The sequence below is a fragment of the Phyllobates terribilis genome, unplaced genomic scaffold (genome assembly GCF_046119375.1).
Source record: "Phyllobates terribilis strain yellow unplaced genomic scaffold, ASM4611937v1 Scaffold_1__5_contigs__length_1240528914, whole genome shotgun sequence".
NCBI lineage: Eukaryota > Metazoa > Chordata > Amphibia > Anura > Dendrobatidae > Phyllobates > Phyllobates terribilis.
This window is the reverse complement of record NW_027362761.1, coordinates 1,071,359,234-1,071,385,253: the sequence shown is the minus strand read 5'-3', so window position 1 is coordinate 1,071,385,253 and position 26,020 is coordinate 1,071,359,234. Positions and strand designations below refer to the sequence as shown.

Sequence of the window (26,020 nt, the reverse complement as noted above, 5' to 3'; positions counted from 1 at the left end):
GCACCTCAAAAACGTCTCTAGAGTTCGGCCTTTTCTTACCTTGGAGTCAGCAAAAACGCTTATTGTAGCTCTTATTCATTCTTTTTCTGGACTACTGCAACTCTGTACTAATCAGTCTTTTTCTTACCAAACTCTCCCCTCTCCAATCCGTCCAGAATGCAGCAGCAAGGATCATATTCCTTGCCAACTGCTTCACCGTGGACTCTACCCTGTGGCAGCCATTGCACTGGTTACCCATACGATATAAAGTTCAATATAAACTCATCACTCTCAGCCACAAAGCTCTCCACGGTTCAGCACCGCCCTACATCTCCTCCCTCGTCTCAGTTTACCACCCTACCCGTGCCCTCCATTCTGCTAATGACCTAAGATTAACATCCCCAATAATCTGAACTTCCCACTCCCGTCTCCAAGACTTTACGCGTGCTGCGCCAATTCTTTGGAATGCACTACCCAGGACAATTCGATTAATTCCCAATACACACAGTTTTAAGTGTACCCTAAAAACGCATTTCTTTAGACTGGCCTAACGCCTCACCTCACAAAATTTTCCCCAAATCATGACCCTTGTAGAATCTGTTCACACACCGTCCCTGCATTTAATAGCCCTTTGTATCTGTGTAAAATTGTAAAGTGCTGCGGAATATGTTGGCGCTTTAAAAACAAAAATTATTATTATTATTATTATAGGTCTTGTGTGTTTTAATGGAGAGAGGATGATAACTGCTGCTAGACAAACCCAGTTTGGCAACAATCTTATAATGTTGGTCCAAAAAGTGATTTTTCTTTTCTTTCCAAGTCGTATCATTTAAATAATTTTACATACAAAATCTATAGTAAAAAAAAAAAACAACTGCCTTCATTTTCATTCAAGTGGGGTTTGCAAGTGAAGAACATTTTACATCCATAGGACAGGTCATACATTTTATATTGGATAGGTGAATCAATCACGAAAGCTACGGCTTCTACTTCCATTAGTAGCTGACAATAGAAGTGTGAGTAAATGATTGGGATCCACCATTCTAACACTTGTTCTAGCCTTCCTATCACTTCAAACATGTTTTTGGTGGTAATAATTGTTTACTTACATTTAGATATTTTCTTTCATCTCTAGTGACATTATATTGCAAGTGGGTAAAGCTTTTTCAGACATTTGATTGGCTGAAGACATTCAAGAGCTGTCAAATGATTGTTCAGCTGACGGATATCACTTATTAATGTGCATGTTTAGTTTGTATCTCTTTAATCCAGCTGAAGACGTAAGCGACGGTTAGACACATTGAGCACCACTTATTCTTGTAAATGGCAGCCATCATCAATCTGTCTATCAGTTATTCAGGCTCGAATTGTTGGCAGATCCCTTGTAATAGTGGAAAAAAGTCATTCCTTCACCATATAGGTTGTATGAAACCTTGATTAGCTGACCCTGGTCCCCTTTCTTCACTATGATCTTTGCACCTGCTCATTAGATGCTGCATTGCAAAACATAGGGCAAGACTCTATTCATTGTTATTAATGTACATGTGGATATCCTGAAACAAAATTAAGGAGTATAAAAAAGCTGTAGTGGCAAGTGTGAAAATTGAAAGATCTCGCTCTCTCTATATATATTTTAATAAACATTGTGATATAAAAAAAAATATTGCCAAAATTTAATTAGAAATACATTTAACAGGAATACCTGATTGACTCAGATGTTTAGCAGTGCAGCCTTGCAGCGCTGGGGTCCTGGGTTCAAATCCCACCAAGGACAACATCTGCAAGGAGTTTGTACATTCTCCCCGTGTTTGTGTGGGTTTTCTCCGGTTTCCTCCCACACTCCAAAGACATACTGATAGGGAATGTAGATTGTGAGCCCCAATGGGGACAGTGCTCATAATGTCTGTAAAGCGCTGTGGAATTAATGGCGCTATATAACTGAGTACAATAAATAAATAAATACATTTTAACAATAGTTCATTTTCTGATGTCACATTTCCTTTAAACATCTTAGATCTCATTGGGGTGAATTTTAATTTTCTAAGATGTGCCTAGAAGGAGCACAGCATAGCAAAGGTGGCGGAAAATTGAACAACATTTTTGTGTAAATTGAATGTGTGCCAAATTTGCTACATTTTCCCCCACAATTCTGGTGCATAGCTCCCAATATTTCCCCCAAGTGATTTTAGTTTATCTAAATTTAAATCAACATTGCTTTCCACCATACCACTCTCCCATAAGCCACATATTGTGGCCTGGCTCTTACTCATTGTGGAATCATAGCTGTGACAGTAGTTGAGCCTAGGAACACCTGTAGTTCTATGAGTTGTTATTGCTATAGTTTTGTGAGTTTGAATTGCCGCTGTTCTCTTGTAGAAATCTTAGCAGTTTAATTATTCTGAGAAGATTTAAAACTTTTTCAGTTCATCTCTTGACCTAATAATATTACTTCCAACTAAAAAGTTTATAGGAAAAAAACTTGCCAAAACAGCAACGAGCAATTTTAGAAAGCATTTCTAGCTACTGATTGTGATACATTATTCAAGGGGTTGTCGAGTCTTCTGATAAAAGTCTGCAGTTACTCTGTGTGACTGCAGACTCCTGAATTCCTACAGTGACTCCTGAATTCCTACAGAGTGCGGTGTCAGGATTCACCAGTTTTGCCGGTGAGTTCGGTAAGTCACTTGACCACAAGTATATGATTTCCATACTTATGGTCATATTCCGACTAGACATGCTCGGCTTCTCTCAATAGAAATGAATTTTATACTTGCGGTCACGTGACCACCCGCTCTCATGACAATATTGGTGAATCCCGGCAGTGTGCGCACCACACGCTGTCAGGATTGAGGACACTATGAATTTTTTCATAAGAGCAGACAACCTCTTTTAGTTAATGGGCATTTTTACATAGACCACGAGACATTTAATATGCTCTTAAATGCAGATATAATTATAAGCCCTTAGACTTTCTTAGTCTAATGTGTTTTGTCTAAAGAGCATTTATTTATTCAATCCGCTCTATCATTCAGTAACCATAAGAATGTGGTATGTAGCATATGTGGTACGTATTATAGTGCGAGACTAAAAAGATTAATTAAATGTAATAGTTTGTTAATGGTATTTTTTAAGAAAAACAGCTTCAAACATAATAGCTTTCAAGATTGCAGGGATACCAGTGAAGGCCTTATAGGCAAAGAAAAGAGGGCATGATAACTATATAGAGAGAAGGTGAGGTGAAGAAGGTGAGGTGTAGAATGGAGGGTTTCTTTGGTTTGATATCAGATCATTAGTAGTGATGGGCGAGCACTAAAATGCTCGGGTACTCGTTGCTCGGGTCGAGCACATTGGAATACTCGGGTGCTCGACCCGAGCAACGAGCCCAATGTAAGTCTATGGGAAACGCGAGCATTTTTCAGGCCGCTCACCCCGGCGGTCTGCAGAGGGCCTAAAAATTGCCCATATCGATGGGAACAGTGCTCAAATTACATGAGAACAGCATGGGGAAGACCCCTGGAAGCATTTCTGACTCCCAGATCACTGCTGTCAACAACCTTGTCAGAGGTATTGCGCCACTTTTACGGACTCACAATAAAACATACAGAAACGAAACCAAAATGGATTTTCCTGGGAAATATGTTAAGGAACATCCTTTCCAGGGTAATGACTTGTATATAAAGCAAAATAAATAACCCAAAACAAAAATACTCCTCTACACCTTGGGCTATGTTCACATTTAGCGCTTTTGATGCGTTTTTGCACTTTTGCATTGCTTTCAACCGTGACAAATGCATTCACCGGGAAATGTCATTTTAACATTTTACAACCTTATCTAGCCATGTGGTGTGTGAGATATCATCAGACACATCGTGCTTCATTTATGAAGGAGGGACTCTGAAAGTCACAAAGAATATTTTTATAGGGCCATCAGGCGGTCTTTACTATTCTTATAGGACCAGCAGTCGGCCCTCACTATTCTTAGAGAGCCATCAGCCGGCTATGCTTTATTGTTCCCATTACTAAAGAGTGGGTCTCCTATACTGTTATTGAGTATGCAGTGTCAGTGCTGCCCAAAATTTGGACGCACCCCAATACCCCTTTGAAGAGACTCCCATTGTGTTTGTATATGTAGTGAATGCAAGGGTTGCCAAAAATTTGGAGGCACTCCAATGCCCCTTGGAAGAGATGTGGAGGTCAGAGGGACTCCTGAAAACAATGTTCCCTTTATTAGGAAGTGGGTCTCCCATTGTGTCTGCCTATGCAGTGAATGCAAGGGTTACCAAAAATTTGGAGGCACTCCAATACCCCTTGGCAGAGACGTGGGGGTCATAGGGCCTCCTGAAAACAATGTTCCCTTTATTAGAAAGTGGGTCTCCCATTGTGTTTGCCTATGCAGTGAATGCAAGGGTTGCCAAAAATTTGGAGGCACTCCAATGCCCCTTGGAAGAGACGTAGAGGGCCTCATGAAATTTTTTTCCCATTATTAGCAAGTGGGTCTACCATAGTGTTGGCCTATGCAGTGAATGCAAGGGCTGCCAAAAATCTGGAGGCACTCCAATGCCCCTTGGAAGAGACGTGGAGGAGGGCCTCATAAAAAATGTTCCCATTAGAAAGGAGCAGGTCTCCTATACTTGTAATGCCCATGCACTAAGTGTATGGGCTGACAAACATTTACCCCTAGGGGGTATACATGAACATACTGTATAAAATGTTTTTTTTACGGGCATCATAAACACCCTTTAAAAAAATTATGCGAATGTTGCATCACGAACCACGGTCACCCTGGTGATATGGTGGTGGAGGATGAGGAGAAGGAGGTGGATAAGGACAAATAGCCAAAATCAGGAAGAGTATACCCATGTGTGGGTGTGAAAAGGTGCATGGGAATACACCTCCCAAAAAGACACTGGATTTGAGTTTATGTTACGTTGCTATCATTCGGTGGTGTTGAAAAGTCTGGCCCAATCCAGCCCTTGTTCATTTTTATAAGAGTCAGCCTGTCAGCATTTTCAGTTGACAGGCGGATGCACTTATCAGTTATAATTCCACCAGCAGCACTAAAAACCCGCTCTGATAAAACGCTAGCGGCAGGGCAGGCCACGATCTCCAAGGCATAGAGAGCCAGTTCATTCCACGTATCCAACTTGGATACCCAATAATTATAAGGCACAGAGGAATCACGGAGGACGTTGGTACGGTCGGCAAGGTACTCCCTCAGCATCTTCCCAAACTTTGCACTCCTTGTGAGAGTACCCTGCGCCTCAGGGCCTGTGCGATGGGAGGGGCTGAGAAAATTCTCCCAGAACTTTGACAGTGTTCCCCTGCCTCTGCTGGATTGGAGTTGTGTCTCTCTCACCTGTACTCCTTGGTTGTCCAACGAACTATGCCCTCTGCCGCCAACGTTTTCAGATGGGAATTTTTTTAATAGTTTCGCAACAAGGGCCTTCTGGTACAGCCCCATTTTTGTAGACCTGTCCGCCTCAGGAATAAGAGATAGAAAGTTCTCCTTGTAGCATGGGTCTAGAAGTGTCACCAACCAGTAATGACTGTCACCCAAAATTTTGAGAATGTGAGGGTCATGGGAAAGGCTGCGTAACATAAACTCAGCCATGCGTGCCAGACTGCTAACAGGCAAGACTTCCGTGTCCTCAACAAAATGGTCAGTCATGCTCTCGTCCTCCTCTCTGTCCTCAGGCCATCCATGCTGAACAGACGGTCTGACAGTTGTGCAGGTAGTACCATCTATAGTGCATGAATCTAGCTCCTGTTCTTCCTCCTCCTCCTATTCTTCCTCATTGTCACCCAATCCACATTGAGATGACATGAGGCTGAGCTGTGTGTAATCACCCTGTATGGTTCCTTGCTCCATCTCATCGTGCTCCGCCTGCAAAGCATCCTCTTTGATTGTGAGCAGAGAGCATTTCAGAAGGCAAAGAAGTGGGATGCTGATGCTAATTATGGTGTCATCGCCGCTCACCATCTTGGTGAAGTCCTCAAAGTTTTGGAGGATGGTACATATGTCTGACATCCATGTCCACTCCTGAGGTCTTATGTGTGGAGTCTGAACTGAATACCGATGGGCCTTGTTGATGATGGTACTCAACAACTGCCCTCTTCTGCTCACAAATCCTTCTCAACATCTGCAGTGTAGAGTTCCAACACGTGGGGACATCACACACCAGTCTGTGAGCCATAAGCAGCAAACGCTGCTGAAACACGGCAAGGGCGGCGGAAACTATAGGTGACTTTCTAAAATGGGCACACAGGCGGCGTACTTTAAGTAGCAGATCCGGCAGCTCCGGGTAGGATTTGAGAAATCGCTGAACCATGAGGTTAAACACATGGGCCAGGCATGGTATGTGTGTGAGCTCGCCTCGCCTCAGAGCTGCCACCAGGTTCCGGCCATTGTCACACACAACCATGCTGTAGGTTCAGCGGTGTGAGCCACAGATCTGCCTGCTCTTTCAGAGCTGTCCACAATGCTTCAGCATTGTGCGGTTTGTCACCTAAGCATATTAGCTTCAACGCTTGGCCGAGGCAGTGCTGCAGTGCTTCCAGCTTGTGACTGATGTGGTCATTTCGGAGATGGAGGCTGAAGAGGAGGAGGAGGATGAGGTGCAGGAGCTGTAGACTGTGGGGGCAACCCTGATTGACCTAGGGCCCGCAATCATTGGCGTCGGGAGGACGTGTTCTGTCCCAAGGTCCGACTGGGTCCCGGTTTCCACTATGTTAACCCAGTGTGCCGTCAGCGAGATGTACTGTCCCTGCCCACAAGCACTTGTCCACGTGTCCGTGGTTAGGTGGACTTTCCCGGTAACTGCGTTGTTGAGGGCACGGCTAATGTTTTGGGACACGTGCTTGTGTAATGCGGGGACGGCACACCGGGAGAAATAGTGGCGGCTGGGGACCGAGTACCGAGGGACGGCCGCCGTCATCAGGTTGCGGAATGCTTCCGTCTCCACGAGCCTAAAAGGCAACATTTCGAGCGCAAGCAGTCATGAAATGTGGGAATTTAGTAGTGTGGCCTGTGGGGCGTTGGCTGTGTATTTGCGCTTGCGTTCCAAGGACTGGGGTATGGACAACCAAACTCTGCGCAGGGACAAGGACCTGAAAGTGCTTCCTGATGCTGCTACTTGAGTGTGTGCAACGACAGGTGCAGGGTAGGAGGCATCTTCGCATGCACCATGGACAGGGGATTGGCTTGCATGCACAACAGCGGAAGAAGTAGTGGTGCCACCCGCAGACACTGCTCCTGGACCCTGGGGTTCAGCCCACAAAGTCGGGTGCTTTGCTGCCATGTGCCCGATCATGCTGGTGGTGGTTAGGCTGCTAGTTTTGCCACCCCTGCTGATGCTGGCCTGGCAGGTGGTGCAAATGGCCTTTTTGGGGTTATCAGCAGAGTCTTTAAAAAACAACCAGACTCGGGAAGACCTAACAGTTGTACTGACAACTTTCTTCGTGCTGGTGTTACGGGGAACGGTTGCCTTCCTTCTGTCTGCGGCCACCACACTGCTTCTTCCTACCTGTTGGGGTGCTCTGCCTCCCTCCTCCTGTGTGCTGCAGCCCTCACTCTGCATGTCCTCCTGCCAGATTGGGTCAGTTACTATATCATCCACCACCTCGTCTTCCACTTCCGCACCCTGGTCCTCCTCCTGACTTTCTGGCAATTGTGTCTCATCATCGTCCACCTCTTGTGACACTTTCCCACAGTCGCCTTCATGTGACCGTGGCTGCTCAAATATTTGGGCATCTCTACATGCGGTCTGCTCTTGCCCCGCTTCAAGTGGAGCGGGCGAGAGGCCCGAATCTATAAATGGAAAAGTGAACAGCTCTTCGGAGTGTCCAAGTGTGGGATCAGTTGTCTCCAGGCACTCGGCATGGTGGGAGGAAGGAGGATCAGGGTGAGGAATATTCAGTCCAGACTCACGGCTACTGAGACTTGACCGTGTGGAAGATAGGATGGTGGTGGCAAAGTGACTGGAAGCATTATCCGCTATCCAACCAACAACATTTTGACACTGCTCTGGGTTCAATAGTGGTGTGCTGCAGTCCCCTAGGAATTCGGACAGGAAGGTCGGGCGAGAAGATGTGGGTGTTTGTTGTGGCACGATTTCAGCTTGCCCACGGCCTCGGCCTATGCATGCACCATCACCATCACATCCAGTTCCCCGTCCCTTGCCACGCGCCTTGCCCATTTTAAATGGAGGACAGTGTCTTCCACGCTCACTACAAATGGCTGAATTTGGAGCGAAGTTATATGTGATCCGTGTGACGGAGAAACCACAGTTTTAAATACCTGGCCTGTAGGTAACTATTTTGAACAGCAAACCGGTGTGAAAAACTTTGCTGACACACTGTAAAAAATTTGAATGGAGGCCAGAAACGGCAGTATTTTCAGCGCAGTTATATGTGATCGGTGTGACGGACAAACTACAGTTTTAAATAGCTGGATTTTTAGCACTGTAATATGGAAAGGACCTGGCTGTATTCTGCAATGCCAACAAGCAAATGGAGCAGAAAAACGGTGTTCTCTGGATTGCTATTTAAGCAAATAATGAGGATTAAGTTGCAAAAATAATTATTCCTGGCCCCTGAGACCTGGGCCTTTGTCTAGGAATGTCTAACAGCAGCAGAAGGCAGAACTGGAATGGAGCCTCTTGTGCTATATGCACTGCAGTCTGCTATATACACTGCCTGCCTATATACACTGCCTGCCTGATATCTCTGCAGATGGATTAGTCCTCAGAAGGACTGTTTGTTGAGATGGATATGTGTAATATACTTCTTTTCTACCTACACTGCCTAAGAAACAAGTGAATCTCTCCCTAGCTCAGCAGCACCTCACCCTACTCTGCCTGATTCCGGAGTGACTGTGACGAGCATGGCGGCGCCAGGTCTGATATAGATCTGATGACTCTGTGCGTCTATCCAATCACTGTAATGCCACAACCACCATGGCTGCGGCATTACAGTGTGTGGCAGGCAATCCCTACATGTTGATTGGCGCTCTAAAGAGCACCAAACATGCAGGGAGGAGACCCGAGAATCCGCCCGAGCATCTCGCAAGTACTCGGCGAGCTCTGAGCATCTCGAGTACTGAGATGCTCAGGCGAGTACCGAGTACTTGCGAGTGTGCTCGCTCATCACTAATCATTAGTATTAGTTACTTGTGATGTGTAAGGTTGGAGATTGCGTTACATGTTAAAGTCAGTCATTCAAATCCCCATAAAAATATATGTTTAGATCATTCCAGCAAGTATTTATCACAGAAGAGAGTAAGTTGCTCCGAGACATCTTAGATAGTGACAGTGACACTTGTAATGTTACCTCTAAACAATGTGCAGATGAGACTATTCAAGGGCTTTCTACCTGTAATTAAGTACAATATGAGATTGAGATATAGAAACATGACTGAGATTTGTAAAGCAAATGTTCATTAAAGAAAAACTGCGACCAGGTTTTATTTACCTCATCTGAGAGTGGCATAATGTAGGGGTAGAGACCCTGATTCCAGCAATGCATCACTTACTTTACTGGGTGCAGTGGTTCTGACACAATCAGAGTTTTTAGATCTAGCATATAGCAGAGCTTGGAAAGCTAACCCAGCCCACACCACAGCTTTCTGTGTACATTATATATTGCTAATCAGTGCTGGGGACGTGGTTGGACCAGGTCTCACGTGGGCACCAGTCTGGCAGTGATAATCTCATGTTGATAAAGCACTCATTGTATTGAAAAAACAGGAAACAGCTTAGTAAGTGACACATTCCTGAAATCAGTGTCTCAGCCCCTACCTTATGCTGCACTTGGATTACATAACAAAAACCTGCTGACAGATTCCCTTTAAAGAAGAGAAACAGTATGGTGAGGAATAATTAAAAGTAACGGGGCCAATTTCTGAGGACATGATTCATTAATATTCTAGAGGTCTGCCATGGTGACATTTTGTCTATAGTTACGTAAGGTCCAGTGTAATTGGGCATACTAGTTATGTGATCTTACATCATTCTGTACAACACTTCATTGTGCCAGAGGTAAAGATCAGTGCACTGAAGTTTAAAACCTATAGCAGAAAATGTATTTCTCGGTGCAAGTCAGAGAGTAACCACATAAACAGTGGCAGACAGGATGTTTCATCAATAGTTTCCAGTCTGAAAGTGACCCCATAAACAGTGCCAACCAGTAGGTTACATAATAACATAAAAGACGTGCGTTCTAATGGAGCCTTCAACAAGTGCAGACCTCTTGAGTCCCTCCTACAAAGTTCATGTTTTTCATTTGCGAAATAAATTTGTATTAATACATTTACTATTAGTTAATTTTCCGGTTCCCCCTCCCATATCGCTCATCTCAACACATAGCCAAATATTTTACATAGAAGATTAACATCATCATAGCTTCAACCTACAAACCTCACGAGCCCTCTACACATCGGCCCAATCATCTAACCATATAACTAGCTTCTCCAAATTATGGATGAAAAGCTTCTCTCTGTGCTCTGCAAATCACACCTCACCACCTGTGCACTTGACTCTATCCCATTCCATCCCCCTACATTGGTTTTCCCAACCCATCTATTCCTCCTGCCATTAACCATTGGCTTATTTGCTTTTTCCTTTAAGCAAAGAAATATTACACCAATTGTTCAAATGCCATCCCTCGACCCATCTAGCTTGTAAACTTCTTGAACAAAATATCCTTCCGCTTCTCATCCAACTTGCTTTTTGACCAGCTACAGTTCGACTCCAGACCCCACCAATCTATTGAATGACTATAACAAAAGTCACAATTGATTTGCTATTTGCCAAACTTTCACAATACTACTCAATGCTTCGTCTTATAGACCTTATTCTCTGAGTTCAATGCAGTTGACCACTCCATCGTGTTACAAACTCTTTAATCCACTGGCATCACAGACTTGGCACTCTACTGGATCTCATTGTACATTAGCAAACAAATATCTCCAATTCACACATCACCTCATGTCTTTCCTCTATTGGTGCTCTGAAGGCTCTGTCCTTGGACCCCTACTCTTCTCTATAAAATTTACATGGGACAACTCATAGAATCCCATGAATTTCAGTAGCACTTTTAGGTTGCGTGCCCACTGTGCGTTTTTCAAGCGTTTTTGCTGCGGAATTTCCGCAGCATAAACGCTTGCAAAACGCTTGGTAATCCGTTACTCATTATCCCCAATGAAAATCTGCATGTTCCATGCCCATGCTGCGGAATTTCCCCCAGCGGATTTTCCTTGCGGAAAAATCCGCAGCATGTCCATTATTTGTGCGTTTCTGCATGCGGATTTGAGGTCCCAATGCATTTGAAAAACGCAAGTCAAATCCGCATGGAAAAACGCTGCAAAAACGCGTCAAAAACGCGTGTAAAATCCGCAAGCGTTTTTACTGCCAAGAACATGCAGAAACGCTGCAGAAATTTTCTGCTTCATTTCTGCATCGTGGGCACATAGCCTAATGCTGATACTTACCAGTACCTCTCTGACACAGATGTCACCTCTTTGCTATCTGAAATACCAGAATCTTTATCAGTTATATCCTCCTCTTGCTTTCAAAAGTGCAACATTGAGAAAACTGAAGTCATTATCTTTTGAACCCCTCATCAGATCTATCCACCTCTGTTAATTGTTCCTCACTCTCCCCAGTCTCACTGCCTCAAGTCTTATTCCTTCGTGGGAACCTTTGACTCTTCCCACACATCCAAACCCTTACCATCTTCTGCCCCATTCAACTCAAAAATGCTTCTCAAATCTGCTCCTTTGTCAACAAAAAAAATCTAATAACATTCTGTAACATTTGTCTCTGTGGCCTCCCATATCACACGCTTGTACCCACCTACCCTCAATTCTGTTGCCCGGTAAATCAATCTCCCCCCTCGTTACTCCTTTGTTTTTCTCCCAATTCCATCATAGGCTACTCATTGCCCTGAGAATTCTGAGCAAAACACTATGAATCACTTACAGCCTGTTGTCTCCATGCATCTCTCTCCTAATCCTAATCTTCCTTCACACACGTAATCTCCAGTCCTCCAGTCCTCCAGTCCTGCTTCTTTGCTCTCCTCTTGTCTGCTCCTTACACAATTGTCTACCAGATTTCACCCGTGCATCCATTACTTTAAAACTCACTTCCCCAATAGGTTAAATTCTCGCTTCTTCAGAAAAGCTGACAACCTAGAATAACCCGGCTGCCAGTACTCTGCCCTATAAACCGCTTCTACCCTCACCTCCTGTCTCCTTCTCTTGCAGATTGGAAACTCCTGTGGACAGTGTATACCTGTGTACCAGTCCATCACTCATTTAGTAACGTATTTGTTTTCTATCTTACATTATATAGTGTTATGTATTTGTGATGTACTTTAAAGCCTTTTTGTTATGCACAATGCCTTGTAGCACTTTGGAAGTAAGGGCAATAGGACATTAAGCACCAATAACAATATACTGCTCTAAAAAGGACTAGTGCGCTTCTAAATTTGCAACCTTTTGTATTTTATAATTTGATACAATTTTGACTTACAAATGTTTGTATCCAGATTTTTTTTTGTGCTAACATGTAAATAAAAAACGATTGACTTGCAAATATATTAAAAAATGATAGTCCTCGGTGGTTGATACCTTTTAATGTCTAACTCGAAAGATGGTAACAAATAGCAATCTTACGAGACTACCCAAGTCTCTTCATCAGGCTTAGTAAGTGTGAAATGTGAAGAGTAGTAGAGAAGGATGATATCACATTGAATGAGAAGCCTTTTGCGTTCCAAGATGGTTCTTTATTTTTCCATTGTGTTTTGGCGCCACACTGGCATCTTTGTTTACCTTGAGTAAGGTGCTGGTCCGGTGCCGAAATGCATTGGAACAATAAAGAACCATTATGGAACACAAAAGGCTTCCCATTTACCACGGTGCAGCCCATTCAACGTGATATCGTTCTCCTCTACTACTCATCTGGAAGGAGTTTCACCTCTCCAGCCATGAGGCCACAGCCGTAATTACACACATCTACAAGTGTTGTGCTTTCACAAAACACTGCCAGGTGACCGCACACAGTGTCCTCCATCGTGCTCCTGTGCAGGGTCACTGCTCTCTGCCTTGCCGAGGGCAAAGCAAAGTACTATAGCACCATTGCGCCGGCTTTAACCTATAGGTTACCGAAGCTCTTTGGCCTTTCCCAGCACATGCGCACTACAATGCTTTACTCTGCACTCGGCAGGGAAGAGAGAAGTACACCTGCGAAAGAGCATGGGAAGTAGGACGGCATCACAAGAAGAGAGGAGGCGCTGGATTAAGTCCAGAGACGCCCATCGGACCACTCCATCTGTAAGTATAACACTATTTTTTGTGCCTTGCAGAGCGAATTTGGGACATATATACAGCATTCTAGTATACTGTAACAGAGGGCTTACATGTGCTGGCCCTACATTATATGGGGAAAACACAATGTGTTTCAGGTGTGCATTAAAATACATCCACAGGTGTGTCTCTAATTAACTCAGATGTTGCCAAAAACCTATCAGAAGCTTCCAAATACATGACATCATCATATGGGCAATCCAGAATTGTTTAAAGGCACAGTAATCTTAGTGTATGTAAACTTTTGACTTTGCAGTAAGTAATAAAAATGCCTTAAAACATTATGTATCTCATTATTCTGGCATTTGGCAAATATTACAAATGATGGTAATCCTAATTGACCTAAAATGGGAAAGGTCTATTCTGATTTCATGTCAGATATTGAGAAAAACATGCATATGTGTCTTTTTATATAGTGTATGTAAACTTCTGGTTTCAACTGTATATACAGTGCCTACAAGTAGTATTCAACCCCCTGCAGATTTAACTGGTTTGATAAGATGCAAATAAGTTAGAGCCTTCAAACTGCAAATGAGAGTAGGTTTTATGAACAGAAGCATAAATCTTACAAACCAAAAAGTTATGTTGCTCAGTTGAATTTTATTAAATTTTAAACATAAAAGTGTGGGTCAATTATTATGCAACCCCTATGTTTAATATTTTGTGGAATAACCCTTGTTTGCAATTACAGCTAATAATCGTCTTTTATAAGACCTGATCAGACCGGCACAGGTCTGTGGAGTTATCTTGGCCCACTCCTCCATGCAGATCTTCTCCAAGTTATCTAGGTTCTTTGGGTGTCTCATGTGGACTTTATTCTTGAGCTCCTTCCACAAGTTTTCAATTGGGTTAAGGTCAGGAGACTGACTAGGCCACTCCAACACCTTGACTTTTTCCCTCTTGAACTAGGCCTTGGTTTTCTTGGCTGTGTGCTTTGGGTCGTTGTCTTGTTGGAAGATGAAATTACGACCCATCTTAAGATCCTTGATGGAGGAGCGGAGGTTCTTGGCCAAAATCTCCAGGTAGGCCGTGCTATCCATCTTCCCATGGATGCGGACCAGATGGCCAGGCCCCTTGGCTGAGAAACAGCCCCACAGCATGATGCTGCCACCACCATGCTTGGCTGTAGGGATGGTATTCTTGGGGTCGTATGCAGTGCCATCCAGTCTCCAAACGTCACGTGTGTGGTTGGCACCAAAGATCTCGATCTTGGTCTCATCAGACCATAGAACCTTGAACCAGTCTGTCTCAGAGTCCTCCAAGTGATCATGAGCAAACTGTAGACGAGCCTTGACATGACGCTTTGAAAGTAAAGGTACCTTACGGGCTCGTCTGGAACGGAGACCATTGCGGTGGAGTACGTTACTTATGGTATTGACTGAAACCAATGTCCCCACTGCCATGAGATCTTCCCGGAGCTCCTTCCTTGTTGTCCTTGGGTTAGCCTTGACTCTTCGGACAAGCCTGGCCTCGGCACGGGAGGACACTTTCAAAGGCTGTCCAGGCCGTGGAAGGCTAACAGTAGTTCCATAAGCCTTCCACTTACGGATGATGCTCCCAACAGTGGAGACAGGTAGGCTCAACTCCTTGGAAAGGGTTTTGTACCCCTTGCCAGCCTAGTGACCATTCACGATCTTGTCTCTGATGGCCTTGGAATGCTCCTTTGTCTTTCCCATGTTGACCATGTCTGAGTGCTGTTCACAAGTTTGGGGAGGGTCTTAAATAGTCAGAAAAGGCTGGCAAAAGAGATCTTTAATCCACACATGTGAAGCTCATTATTCTTGGTGCCTGAACTACTTCTTAATACTTTAGGGGGACCAAACAGAATTCTTGTGGTTTGAGGGGTTGAATAATAAATGACACTCTGAATTAACTTTTAACGTTTTAAAAAAAAGCAAAAAAAAAAAACAAAAACAATATTTTCTGCAGTGCATTTCCCACTTCCAGGCTGATCTACAGTACAAATGTCACAATGCTCTGTTAATTCCGCATGTGTCAACCAGCTAAATCTGCAGGGGGTTGAATACTACTTGTAGGCACTGTATATATACATATCTCCTTCCCCTGCAGGAGCTGATCGCCTGCACACTCCTGCAGAAAACATTTATGGTTTACGAGGAGGCTTTCCTCGGAGGATTACCCCTTTTTTGGTTTACTCCTGGCTAATCCCATTGGGATAAGGCTACTATAGTTATTAGAGATCCCATTTCTTTATCTCACATATCTCCAGCGCTCAGAACCTGTAGAAACATTTACATAGATATGTGTGAACTTTAGCACTTCTTCCTATGAGCAGCACCTTTGCGTTCTATATATTCTAGATTTAGTATTTCTTCTGACAGTTCTACAGCAGCTCTCCTTACAGGATAATCATTCTCTAATCTGTTGACTCTGTAGAGTCTGCTGTATGCAGGCTAATCGTTAATCTGTGATGTCAGATTATTAAAACGGTTACACCTATATGTGCCTCCTTGCCCTCACACTATCTCCGATGTGAATCACTAGATGTAAACATAGGGACACGTGACGAGAAATACCTGTTGATTCAGACTTTGCGGAGAGCTAATTACAGAGTAGGCATAGCTTGTCCCTCATCATTGTCAGCCATGCCACCAGCAATTACTAAACTATTAATTACTGATTAACCATGTGGATAGGGGAAATTCTACAACGGGCTCATTGTCAGGACTGTTTCGTCAGGGCGTGCTCGCGCTTAACTTGTGATCTGGGTTCCAAGTGTTCTGCAATGACATTTTAACCCAGTCGCTGCAGTCACCGGGACTAATCCATCATGCCGGCGGTGCTTAGTCACCAGTTGTAAGGTTATTACAATTGTGGCCTATATTATTGATGCTTCTTGAAGCAAACACAGTCACTGGAGAAATGAATTTATCATAAAGGCATTTCACACCCACAAATCCTGGATATTCAACAGTTCATCCACGTTAATCTCTAAAGAAACGGATCGCCTCCCTGCCAGCAAACAGATGATATTTTTTTGTCATTGCTAATTCATGAGCGAATGCTAAGATTCAGCTACGGAAGGACACTAATTAGGACTCCCAAGCATACAAATGAGGGATCTTAAAGGGACAAACATGTTTTTTTTTTTCTTTTAAATAATAGAAAAAAAAAAAAGAAATAAAAAGTGAACAGTAATACAAATACTGCGCTACTGCTTAAGGGGAGCACAATGGTCAACGACTAGCCTACAAGTGAAGTGCTCTTCCATTCAATCTACAGATGCGTACAGGTAGGAGCAATGAATCCTCTGTCATCTATATGACTGCTGCATGTCCAATACTAACATACTCCCAAAAGTTTTAACCCCTCGTTAGCCACTTACAAGTACAAAACACCAACGATCACAACAAAAGATTTTATTGCAAGGGTTTTTTTTTTTCCCCCTTTAATATAAGGAAAGTCTTCACTTTGTGACCTATGGACATAGAGTATATAGACACTTTACCAAACAATATTCCATCACGTTTGGACACATAGGTGGACAGCACACACAGACACACATATAGGTTCACTGTGAGTACTCACAGTTCGGAATAGAGGAAATGTAGATTGCCCATATTGTCTATATAGTTGGCAGGGCTTAGCCAAGGTAGAACCAATAACAGAAGAGCCTTCATTTTGAGCACAGCGTGGATATGGCTTCCTCCTCACCAATTTCTTTGCTCTTATTACAAGAAAGGCTTCCAGCTTCTATGATAGATAACTGTTTTTTTTTTTTGCAGATGGTTTGTTGCTTGGGTAAATCAGACGTAGCACATCATGAATCTGGTTGAAATTTCATATTAAGCAATGCTTGAGAAAAAAAAATAAATCATTGACCTGTAAGAGGATTAGTTCATTTGGATGTCAGATTGGTAGAGATGTGGAAGGTTTTAGAGACAATGCAGCCAGCATGGATGGCGAGACAGTGACTTATGCTGGGAAGCAGGCTGATGTAAGGTAGAGGGACCAGCCTCCTGCACTACACAGAGTGGTTCTCCACAAACAGCTGGTACATTTACATCACTGGCTACAAGCAGATGGGTTGTGAGAGCTTATGAAGCCAAAGAGGTTTGCCTCTGATGATGCCGTGCAATGCCTATACTTTCATTTACATACATTGCTCTCAGAATACAATCCCTTTAAAGAAAAAAAGAGGGTTGTTGAAAAATGCAAAGAATATTTGTCTGCAATGTTATAGGGTGAGGAGGACATGAAATGGTTAACCCACTACGCTACAAAAAAGAGCTTGCAGTCACACACACAAGAAAAAGAATTTCTACGTGATCCAGAATATGCATAATATATATTACCCACTATCTGTGTGGCTTTTATATTTTGGTATCACTTTTGATCTGAATGAACAGATTAATGTGAAACATCTCACTCAACATGTCCTTGTATATTCATTTTATATAGTAATATTACCCAGAATAGATCAAAGCAGTCTATATTCCCTACAATATGGCACAAACCAGGTTGCTCAGACCTCACAGGGCACAGACTGGACTTGGTGGATTCTTATGAACATCCTGTTATATCTATGCAGATGTTGATAAGGACATGTGGACCACACATGATGTACATGGTCAGCGTTCAAATGTCATTGTGTACAATCTGGACCACAATGTACGGCATGAAGAGACTGATGAGCGAGGGAGATCGTAAAAGGGATCAGCACAGACCTGAGCTAAGCCAAAATGATTCTCAGTCTTCTTACCCCAAACAGTGGTGAAAGGGGGTCTGACCGAGTCTACGCAGTCTAGGGGATGAACACTACAGTCTCTAATGAGAGGGGACAGGAGACCATGACGTAAGCCTTTTAAACACGTTAATACATAAATGTTTTCCACATAAAGGATCTTTCCTAAATCTCAAATAGGCAATGTATGCCTTCTCTGTGGCGGGACAGTAGGTGAGGAAGGAGGTCTCAGATTCATGCAAATTGTAATGGCATGCAAAGCCAAGCAGACCAAGGCAAAAGTAGAGTTAAAGGGAACCTTTCATGTAAAAAAATCGCTATTAACCTGCAGGTATGGGGTTAATCTACAGGTTAATAGCGCCAGCACTGAGAGCCCCTCTGCCAGGAGGAAATGTATGGTATTCCTCCCAGCAGGCTCTCTCTTTCAGTCATAGGGGAGGAGCCGGCGTGTATTCGGGTCACTGCTCTGTGTATAGAGAGCGGCGGATGTAACCACGCCCCCAGCACTGACTGACAGCAGCTCAACATAACAGCTCATCATTAGAGCTGGCTGACAGTCAGTGCAGGGGGTGTGGTTACGACCACCACTCTTGTACACAGAGTGGTGACTGAAACCGCCCCTATGACTAAGAGAGGAAGGGGCGAAATAAAGTTAATTTCCTCCCGGCAGCGGGGCACGGTGTCAGACTGCTATTAACCTGTATTAACCCCATATCTGAAGGTTAATAGCATTATTTCACCAGGTTTCTCAATGTCTGAAACATGGGGCTCTATGGATAACATCAATTGTCTAATTATTGATTTGCTAATTAAATGCAGAAATTACCATTTTTTCTAAAATATATTGATCACATTGATGCATAGCATGCTATTCAGGATCCTGTAGTTAAAGGGGGTAGTTAGGTGAAAACAAGATAGGAGATAACATTTTGATCAGTAGGTGTCCGACTGCTGGGACCCGCACTGTTTGGCAGAATTGCGCACTTTTATCCCCGTTAGAACTGAACAGCAGTGCACATGCTCGACCGCTGCTCCATCCGTTCCCTAGAGGCCCCAAGTGCTGCACTCGGCTTTTTCTGGCAGCTCCATAAATTATGAATGGAGTGTTGGTCAGGCTCCTCCATTTTGCAACAGGGATAACGGTACCTTGTTGGAGATAAAAATGTCCCATTCTGCTGCTCGTTGTAAGTCCCATTGGGTTGGACCCCCACCGGTCAATAAGTTGTCACCTACTATATCCGGTGGATACGTTTTAACTGGTTTTCACAGGCAACCCCTTTAATACTAAATATAAAAGCAAATACACACAAAACATAAAATGTGTCTTTTTAACTGTAGCATTTTTCGTAGGGAAAAATAACGCACACATATAGTGCTGCTCTCCTCTGATCACTGTCAGGATTTCTTTTGGAGTAACTTTGGATTCTGTCTGGCCTCTGTCTTAGCAATGTTCATCTTTTACAGATACGTGCAAAAACTGAAAACAATTAAAAATGTACTGAGTGGTACACGGCCATGTCTAGACCCATGATGAGGCCAAAGAGAATCCTACATGACCCCAAAAGAAAAAGCATAGACTTACACGATGAGTACGAATACTACATGCAACACATAGGCTTGCCCATAAATGAATCTGAATACTATAGTACAGGGTCGGACATATCATTAGTGCAGCTGCACAGGGGCCCAAGAGGTAAAGGGCCACTTACTCCTCCAAAGTAGCAAGCAGCTTCTGCCATAGACAGAATTATTGGGCTGTAAAGGGCCCATATACTGCTTTTGCACAAGGGTCCTTTTCTGTTTGTGTCCACTACTGCTATAGTATATCACATGCACTGATGGACAGACACAGACAGGAGAGGGCCTCTGTGCAAAAACAGTACTTGGGACCCTTGCAGTCCAATAATTCTTCATAATGCTCAATTCCACCTTATTTGGAGGTGGCAGTGGCCCCCTTACCTCTTTGGACCTTGTGCAGCTGCACCAATGGTTATGTCCTCCCCTGGCATAATGCACAAGACACAAACAATACTCCAAAGTAACAGAATGCACTTTAAAAAATTGCATAAGGCTATGTGCGCACGTTCAGGAATTGATTGCAGAAATTCCTGCAGAGTTTCTGCACCTCTTGGCGTTTTTGATGCGTTTTTTATGTGTTTTTGCCTGCGGATTTGCCATGCGTTTTTTCCAATGCAATGTATAGGCAAAAACGCATGCGGAAACACCCAAAGAATGGACATGCTGCGTTTTTTTCCGCACATGAAATCCGGTCAGGAAAATTCCTGATGATGTGCACAGAACTTGCAAAATGTCATAGGAAGTCATGGGATAAGGTATGCAATGCGTTTTTGGCCCATTTCTGCGCTGAAAAGACGCAAAAAATCCGCACCAAAAAACGCACTGTAAAAATTAATATAAGTAAAAAGACAAAGAGGGAATCCAAGCGGGAATTATTTACGGAAACATAAACATTTGAGTAACCAAAAAGGTTGCAGTCAGTCCCAATTTACTCATTGTGTGGCAGCCGTGGAGGAGCAGCACCCATGATCAAAATGTAAAGATTTATTTCTATTTGTATTTATTTCTATTATATTCACTTGCCCTAATATAAATATATCTGTTTAGTGACATCCACATGTAGTGTAATTAGAACGGCACAAATTCATGGCAGTGCTGGCCAGCAGAAGCCGCGGATTACATTAATTGGTCATGCCATTCCATAAACAGCAGTTACAGAGACGACTGGCAACTGTGCACTGTAGTGCTGTGCTGTTCTAAATAGGCCATGACATCAGCAGCATCCAGTGAGGGTCTACACACATCACTAAACAAGAAAAGACGGGCATCAGCTCCTCCATAACCAGTGGTAATGTTACAGACGTACAAGCACATTATGTAAGCTCGCATTGCATTCCTCATTGAGCACATGAACACATTATAGAAGCTCACATATCATGTGCATTATAGTCATCTTCGTTTTTTTTTAAATATTTTATGCAACAGAATTAAAAAAAAGGAAAACGAACCCAAATGTGCTTCAACAGTTCACATTAATATACAAGGACATGATACTAGTCAAGATTCCTTTATCTTCAAGGAAACCACATCCAGCCAGATTGACTCAGGAATGACCTCAACGCTTCTCTTTGGGGAACGTTCTTTCAGATATTAAGAAGCCTAAGCCATCCTTCCCAAAGTAAGCCTTTAACAAACAGACACTGGTGGTCCGAAGGAGCTGGTAATATATATTCTGGATTCTCTTGTTCCCCATAATAGAGTCAATGTTGAAGAATAGAAAAACATACAAAATATCGTACGCTAGCAAATATTCTGGGGGTGATATGTGTAATAGAGGACACGGCTTCCTGGAACATACCCATCTGTCCCATAATTACATTTGCAGGAATGGTTTTGTGTATCTTGAAGCAGAGGCTAACGTTTGTAAGAATAATCAGGCTATGTTAGAGAGGAACTAAAAATAGGCAATTCCCAGCCATGTTCTCCCATTAGAGAATGGACTTCATACATAGACAGTACTTCATCGTCATGTGTCATGTCTTTAAGCTGGAAGATATTTTTTCAGTTGCAGAGCCGCACGTGTTACTGGTGCCGCACATTTTCTACCTTAGATCTTCTGTTATTGCTTATTAGGATTGACATACCAAGACCACATGATAAACATTTCTAAACATGATACATAGCAAACAATGGCCCAGTAATCGTAGCAGGATACTCCTATTATTATTTGCATTCCAATATCTTCTTTAGGGCTCACACACCTATAAGCATATGACACGGCCGAATGCTATCCAATGTTTTATCGGATAGCTCTCGGACCAATGTTATTCTATTTTCTACAGGCCGAACAGGTCTGTAGAAAAAAAAACACAAAATGCTGCGAGTGGCTCTGCTATTTGGATGATGCGCACCCATACAAGTCTATGGGTGCATATGAAACATCGGACATCCACGGACTTAGACAATGGAGAAGAAGGAGAAATTAAGTTCTCCTTCTTCTCCACACCTGTGCTCCAATTCTCGCATGCGAGAGAATCAGATCACACTAATATGATACTCTGCTTAAACTGGGATCAGAGTTTGAGGAGAGTATCATTAGCATAATCGATCCGATTCTCTCACAAGAGAGAATCAACGATGGTGTAAACGAGCCTTTAAGGAAATGACCATTTTAACAACAAGGATTTGTTGTACATATTACATGGATGTCAGCTGAATGCTGGTTTGCTATTTCTTAAATATGTACTATTAGTTTGGCTGAGCATGTATGTGTCCTACTGTATATGTTAAGAGGGAAAAAAGCAGCAGCCAGATGTCTCTGATGGTGGTTAATCTCCATTGACAACAAAAAGATCAGGCATGTTAAAATCTGTCTGCCCAATCCTTCTGATTCCCTGACATCTGCAATTAGGTAACAATAGGGAGTCCCTTCTATATCTGGTTGTCTGGTCTTGCCAAAATAGTCAGATTTGGTCAACATTATACTAACGTGTCTAACCAGGAAAATACTTTATCATGTTTGAGCTCAATGTTTTTCATATGGGCCAGGAAAACTCAGGTGCATACCCAAAAGTATCCACTGGACACTGTCACCTATGTCCTTTTGGCTTCTGTCAGGAATATGTGCATATAAAAATATAAAATGCAATCTCGCCCCCTTCAATTCAATACTGCTCACCGCCACCCAGACTCAAGAGCAAATGATCCTGCGCGTCAAACAGTTTCATTTTATGAGGAGTGATGGAGCACGTCTTTTGGACTCAGGAATATATCTCAATATCACCCAGCCCCCGCTTCCCCAGTCCCTTTAACAGGAGCTCTATTGAGCGCTCGCTCTGTCTGCAAGAAACTTTCATACATCCATGATCTTTATGTGGCGCCCCTGAGTGTTCAGTCGCCACAGAGGTACTGCACCTCACCCAGAGGTGTGGTGTCTTCCTTCTCTCAGGTAAGATGGGAGTGCTGCACGGAACCCCAAAACACCTGCATCCAACACTACACTGCTCCAGGCCGGCTGGAGGGGCAACATGCAAAGCGCAGCTGCTGAGCCCTGACCCTGGCTGGAGTGGGGGGAACCCAAAGGTAGGGGGAACCAGTAGTGGGTGTGGGTGGAGGAAGTAGTTAGAGGGAACACTTTAGTAGGAGTATAAATAGGGAAGCCATCTTAGGGTGGCAGTTCAGTAGTAGGATCAGAGTTAGGGAGCAGTTCAGAAGAACAGCTCGGGACAGTTCAGAGGAACAGTCCGGGGGCAGAGTCTCATTAGGAGATCTGCTCCACAAGGAGGGCCAAGTCAGGAGGCACAGGAGGGGAGCAGGGAGTAGGCTCTGTACTACAGAAAGGATCCCAGGGGGTACGGCGCGTGCAGGACGGCACCCGTATGCATCTGTCAGAAGACAGAGGGATCGTTGCAGCATTCTAATCCCCAGGAGGGTCAAGTAGGTCGCGGATCCGACGTACAGGAAGGACTTCAGAGCACCCGAGCGGGATTGAGAGTGGGCAGCGTAGAGCAGGAGGGAGAAAGACCAGAGTGAAGACGGTCAAAATAGGAACACGAGAAAGTGGGGTTCTGCCAAGTATTCCCAAGTTGCCTGAGGAAGGATTGAACCCCTGCCCGGTGAACGAAGCGCGACGCGGGAGGCCTTTACCTGTATAGTGCACCTGTGAAGTGTCTTAAGAACTGTAAGTAAAATCTTGGATGACTGCACTGCACTGCCTCTGTCCATTCTTCATCGGCGCCATCGTTCCCCCTGCACTACAACGCCCTGCGCAACCCACTCTCTACTACTACACTGCCCTGAGGCCTGCTCCACCTGTGGGGAGCCGTCCCATCACAAGCTGCCCTAACACCTGCCTCAGAGGACTGTTGCTGCGCTGGTGATCCTCACCAGGTACCACAGGTGGCATCACGAACTTTCCCAAATTCCCCATATATACATATCCCCCCTTTTGAGTGACCGCCCTGGGCCACGGACCGGGCCAGCCACCGTGATATCCCCCGGCAACCAGAGGCCTGGCTGCCGAGTACCCCACGGCCCCGGGGGCGCGTCATTTACATTACTAACAAACCTTCCTTCCTCAGCATCACTGAAACCTGGCTCACCCTCCCTGACACAGCCTCTGTAGCTGCACTTTTTTATGGTGGATTCCATCTTTCTCACACCCTCGCTCCAGCAACAAGCATGGTGGAGGAGATGGTTTTCTCCAATCATATAGCTGCTCCTTCACCCCAATTCCGCTGCCACCCTCTGTCACTCTCCCTTCTTTTGAGGCGCACTCTGTCTGCATCTGCTCCCACCTTCAACCTCTAACTGGCTGTCATTTACCACCACCCAGGGCCAGCCACCAGCTTTTTTAACCACTTCACCACCTGGCTACTTAATTTCCTCTCCACTGACATCCCCACTATCATCATGGGTGACTTTAACATCCGATTGACACTTCCCACTCAGCTTTCTCCAAGCTTCTAACACTCACTTCCTCCTTTGGCCTCACACAATGGTCCTCCACAGCGACTCACAAAGATGCCCACACACTGGACCTCATTTTCACCCACTTCTGTTCCTTATCTAACCTATCTAACTCACCTCTTTCCCTGTCTGACCACAACCTACTCACATTCTCTTCCTTCTTCTTTCCAAGTGCATAATCCCCACTCCACAAACTTGCACACCCTCACAGAAATCTCAAACACCTTGATTTACACTCATTTTCTGAGTCCCTTCTCCCTCTGGCACACATAGGTTTCTTACACGATGCAGATGCTGCTGCCGCTTTGTAGAACATCACAACAGCTGCAGCTCTTGAATCTGTCGCCCCCTCACACATACCAAAATTTGCATAATCAACAGGCAACCTTGGCACACCAGCCTGACTAAAGAACTGAAGAACTGAGGTGGGCTTCCAGGGTTGCTGAGCGGAGATGGAAAAGATTCCATTCCAATGTGCACTTCATTACATACAAACAGTCCCTCACCAATTTCAAGTCCACACGCACTGTTGCAAACCAAACCTCCTTCTCATCTCTCATATCCTATCTGTCTCACAACCCAAAACAACACTTTCAATTTTCTCCTCCATCCCCCAGCACCTCCTCCCTATCCTTTCATCTCTGCTGAAGACTTTGTCTGATTCTTCAAGCAGAAGATTGCCAACATCAGAGAAAGCTTTGGCCTACAGTCCCACACAGTCCCATCCTCAAAAAGCCCTACTTGGACCTCTTCCTCCAAAATCAGTTTCCCTGCCATTATATAAGACAAACTTTCCTCTCTACTCTCTAGATCACATCTCACCACCTGTGCACTTGATCTGATCCTGCCCCACCTCATCCCAAACCTCACCACACTCACCACAGTCTTCATCCCAATCCTAACCCATCTTTTCAACCTATCACTAACAACTGGTGTCTTCCCCTCATGCTTCAAACATGTCTCCATCACACCCATCCTTAAAAAGTCCCTCCTTGATCCATCCTCTGTGTCTAGCTATCACCCCATATCACTTCTCTCTTATGCCTCAAAGCTACTGGAACAGCATGTGTGGCACCCCAGGGGTCTGGTTTCCCACAGTAATGTAATGTTATGTCTGAGAGCAGGTGGGAGGTCCTTTGGTCAGGGATCCTGTGCATGCCACACCTCCTGCCCAGTCTTGGGAGGGGAAGAACTTCCCCTATATAAACCCGGGGCTGAGGCAGGGTGAGGAGTAGAGAAGAAGTAGAGACGAGAAACAGTCATAGGAAGAAACAGCAGAAGCTCAGTGGGAGCAATACTACTACGAGTCAGGGGCTGGCAGCTGCAGAGCTCGCCCTGACTGAGAAGCTTTCTTACCGGACCCGGCGTCCGAGGCTGTGGGGACTAACTCTTACCCAGCAGCAGAAGCCGACCGGCAGGGGATTTCAGGTCCCCAGGCCCAGAAACCCGAAGGCACGGTCACACGCGTGGGACCAGCAGCGCCATCGTGG

At 44.3% G+C, this 26,020-nt stretch overlaps 1 protein-coding gene and 1 long non-coding RNA gene across 4 annotated transcripts in view; one reads left to right on the top strand and one right to left on the bottom strand.

The window, feature by feature from the left end:
• LNX1 (ligand of numb-protein X 1) overlaps positions 1 to 26,020 on the bottom strand; it is a 314,205-nt gene that overhangs the window by 188,559 nt on the left and 99,626 nt on the right. Inside the window, exon 1 of one of the 3 annotated variants that reach the window (XM_073645492.1) lies at positions 16,889 to 17,325. The exons of the other annotated variants lie outside the window; for them this stretch is intronic. Within the exon in view, the coding sequence (XP_073501593.1) occupies positions 16,889 to 16,980 (92 nt within the window). The 5' untranslated portion in view covers positions 16,981 to 17,325. Of the gene's footprint in view, positions 1 to 16,888; positions 17,326 to 26,020 lie in introns of those variants that run through there. 3 annotated transcript variants of the gene reach the window in all.
• Positions 15,943 to 26,020, top strand: part of LOC141159848 (uncharacterized) — a 31,621-nt gene continuing 21,543 nt past the window's right edge. The window contains exon 1 of the long non-coding RNA XR_012249847.1: positions 15,943 to 16,592. This is a non-coding gene — a long non-coding RNA (uncharacterized lncRNA). The remainder of the gene's footprint in view (positions 16,593 to 26,020) is intronic.